The sequence below is a fragment of the Dama dama genome, chromosome 11, assembly GCF_033118175.1.
Source record: "Dama dama isolate Ldn47 chromosome 11, ASM3311817v1, whole genome shotgun sequence".
Taxonomy (NCBI): Eukaryota; Metazoa; Chordata; class Mammalia; order Artiodactyla; family Cervidae; genus Dama; species Dama dama.
This window is the reverse complement of record NC_083691.1, coordinates 31587561-31589010: the sequence shown is the minus strand read 5'-3', so window position 1 is coordinate 31589010 and position 1450 is coordinate 31587561. Positions and strand designations below refer to the sequence as shown.

The 1450-nt window shown below is 51.4% G+C and overlaps 1 protein-coding gene across 1 annotated transcript; it reads right to left on the bottom strand.

Moving 5' to 3' along the window:
- Positions 1–347: 347 nt before the first annotated feature.
- LOC133065470 (dolichyl-diphosphooligosaccharide--protein glycosyltransferase subunit 4-like) lies at positions 348–449 on the bottom strand. Its single transcript, XM_061156215.1, has one exon. The coding sequence runs from the start codon at positions 447–449 to the stop codon at positions 348–350; it is 102 nt and encodes a 33-aa protein (XP_061012198.1).
- Positions 450–1450: the final 1001 nt, after the last annotated feature.

Genomic DNA, 1450 nt, shown 5'->3' with positions numbered 1-1450 from the left:
CACAGCCAGGCAGTGGGTGAGTAGAATTAGAACCAGCCATTCTGGCCTCAGAGCTGTGCCTCTTTTTTTTTTCTTTTTTGGCACCACACAAATCTGTATTTTTACATTGGAGGGGGGAGTAAAAAACAAAGTAGCCCCTATACTGGGCCCTATTCAGTGGCAGCTTCTTGTTTCATAGGGTTAAGGAAGACTTTGAGGAAATGACAGTCGTTTGGAAAAATCCAGGTGGAGTTACTTTGTATGTTGTGATGGGTAGAAGGGATGAAGTGAAGTGAGGAGGCCCCTCACACCCTCCATCTTGCCTCAGACTATGTCCTGGAACCCTAGGGGCAGAGAAAGTGCCACTTTCATTCCTGCTTCTTGGGATTGTTGATGGCCACGTGGTGATAGAGAACGACCAGCAGGAAGAGCATGTTGGCGAAGATGGCGAGCTGCACATCTGTGATCATGCTGATCAGCTGGGCTCGGTTCCCCAGAGCTGTGTTCTTAACCCTGACACCACATTGTGCCATCCATGCAACCTCAGATGGGGAGAGTGTCCGTGACTTCTTCCCTGACACTGATGCCACCTCTTAGGTATTTCAAGAAGTTGTCTCTGTCTGCTCTCCTGCCCTACCTGCTCCCACTGCTGGCTGGACAGGTCCCCAGGCCCTGGAGCAGAGCACTGGACTCTGGATCACCCCCTGCTGGCTCTAGGTCCCCACTCCTCTGATCATTCTCCTCACTGCCACAGAAAGCTGGTCCTACGGCTCCTTTGACCCAATCGTTGAATGGCCCCCAGCTGTTTGCCGCTGGCCTCTGACTGTTTCCAGTCTTTTCCCTCTCTCCCTCTACCACCTGTTCAAGCATTCTGTGAACATAAGGCTTTTCCTGCCTTGAGGCCTTTGCACATGCTGTTCCTTCTGCCTGCAATGACTTTCCTCTCTTCATCCCAGTGACAGACTGTATCAAGGCTCAACCCACCTCAGCATCCCGTTCTTGGGGAAGCCCTTGCTAACCCCCTCTACCCGGCAGAGCAAGTCACCTCCCGATGCATGCTAGGGAGGCTTGAGGCTCTGTGGAAGCAGTCTAGCTCCCCTAAGGCATGCTGAAGAGGTCACGTGGCCAGACTGCATGGAGATGAAAATGTCTGAGGATCCTCAGCTCTTCTTGCCCCTAGTTGAGTCTTCCCAGTCAGGAACCAGTTAAGTGAGTGAGCGGCTTCAGATGATTTATAGAAGCCAGGCTTTGAGCTCCCCAAGCTGATGCCAAGTAGAGCAGGGATGTGTTGGCCCTGCCAAACCTTGGCCATACTGCAGATTTGTGAGTGAAATAAATGTTGTTTAAAGCCATCACATTGGACTTCCTTAGAGGTTCAGTGATTAAGACTCTACATTCCCAATGCAGGGCATGTGAGTTCAATCCCTGGTCAGGGAAGGTCCCACGTGCCATGTGGCCAAAATGTTAAAAC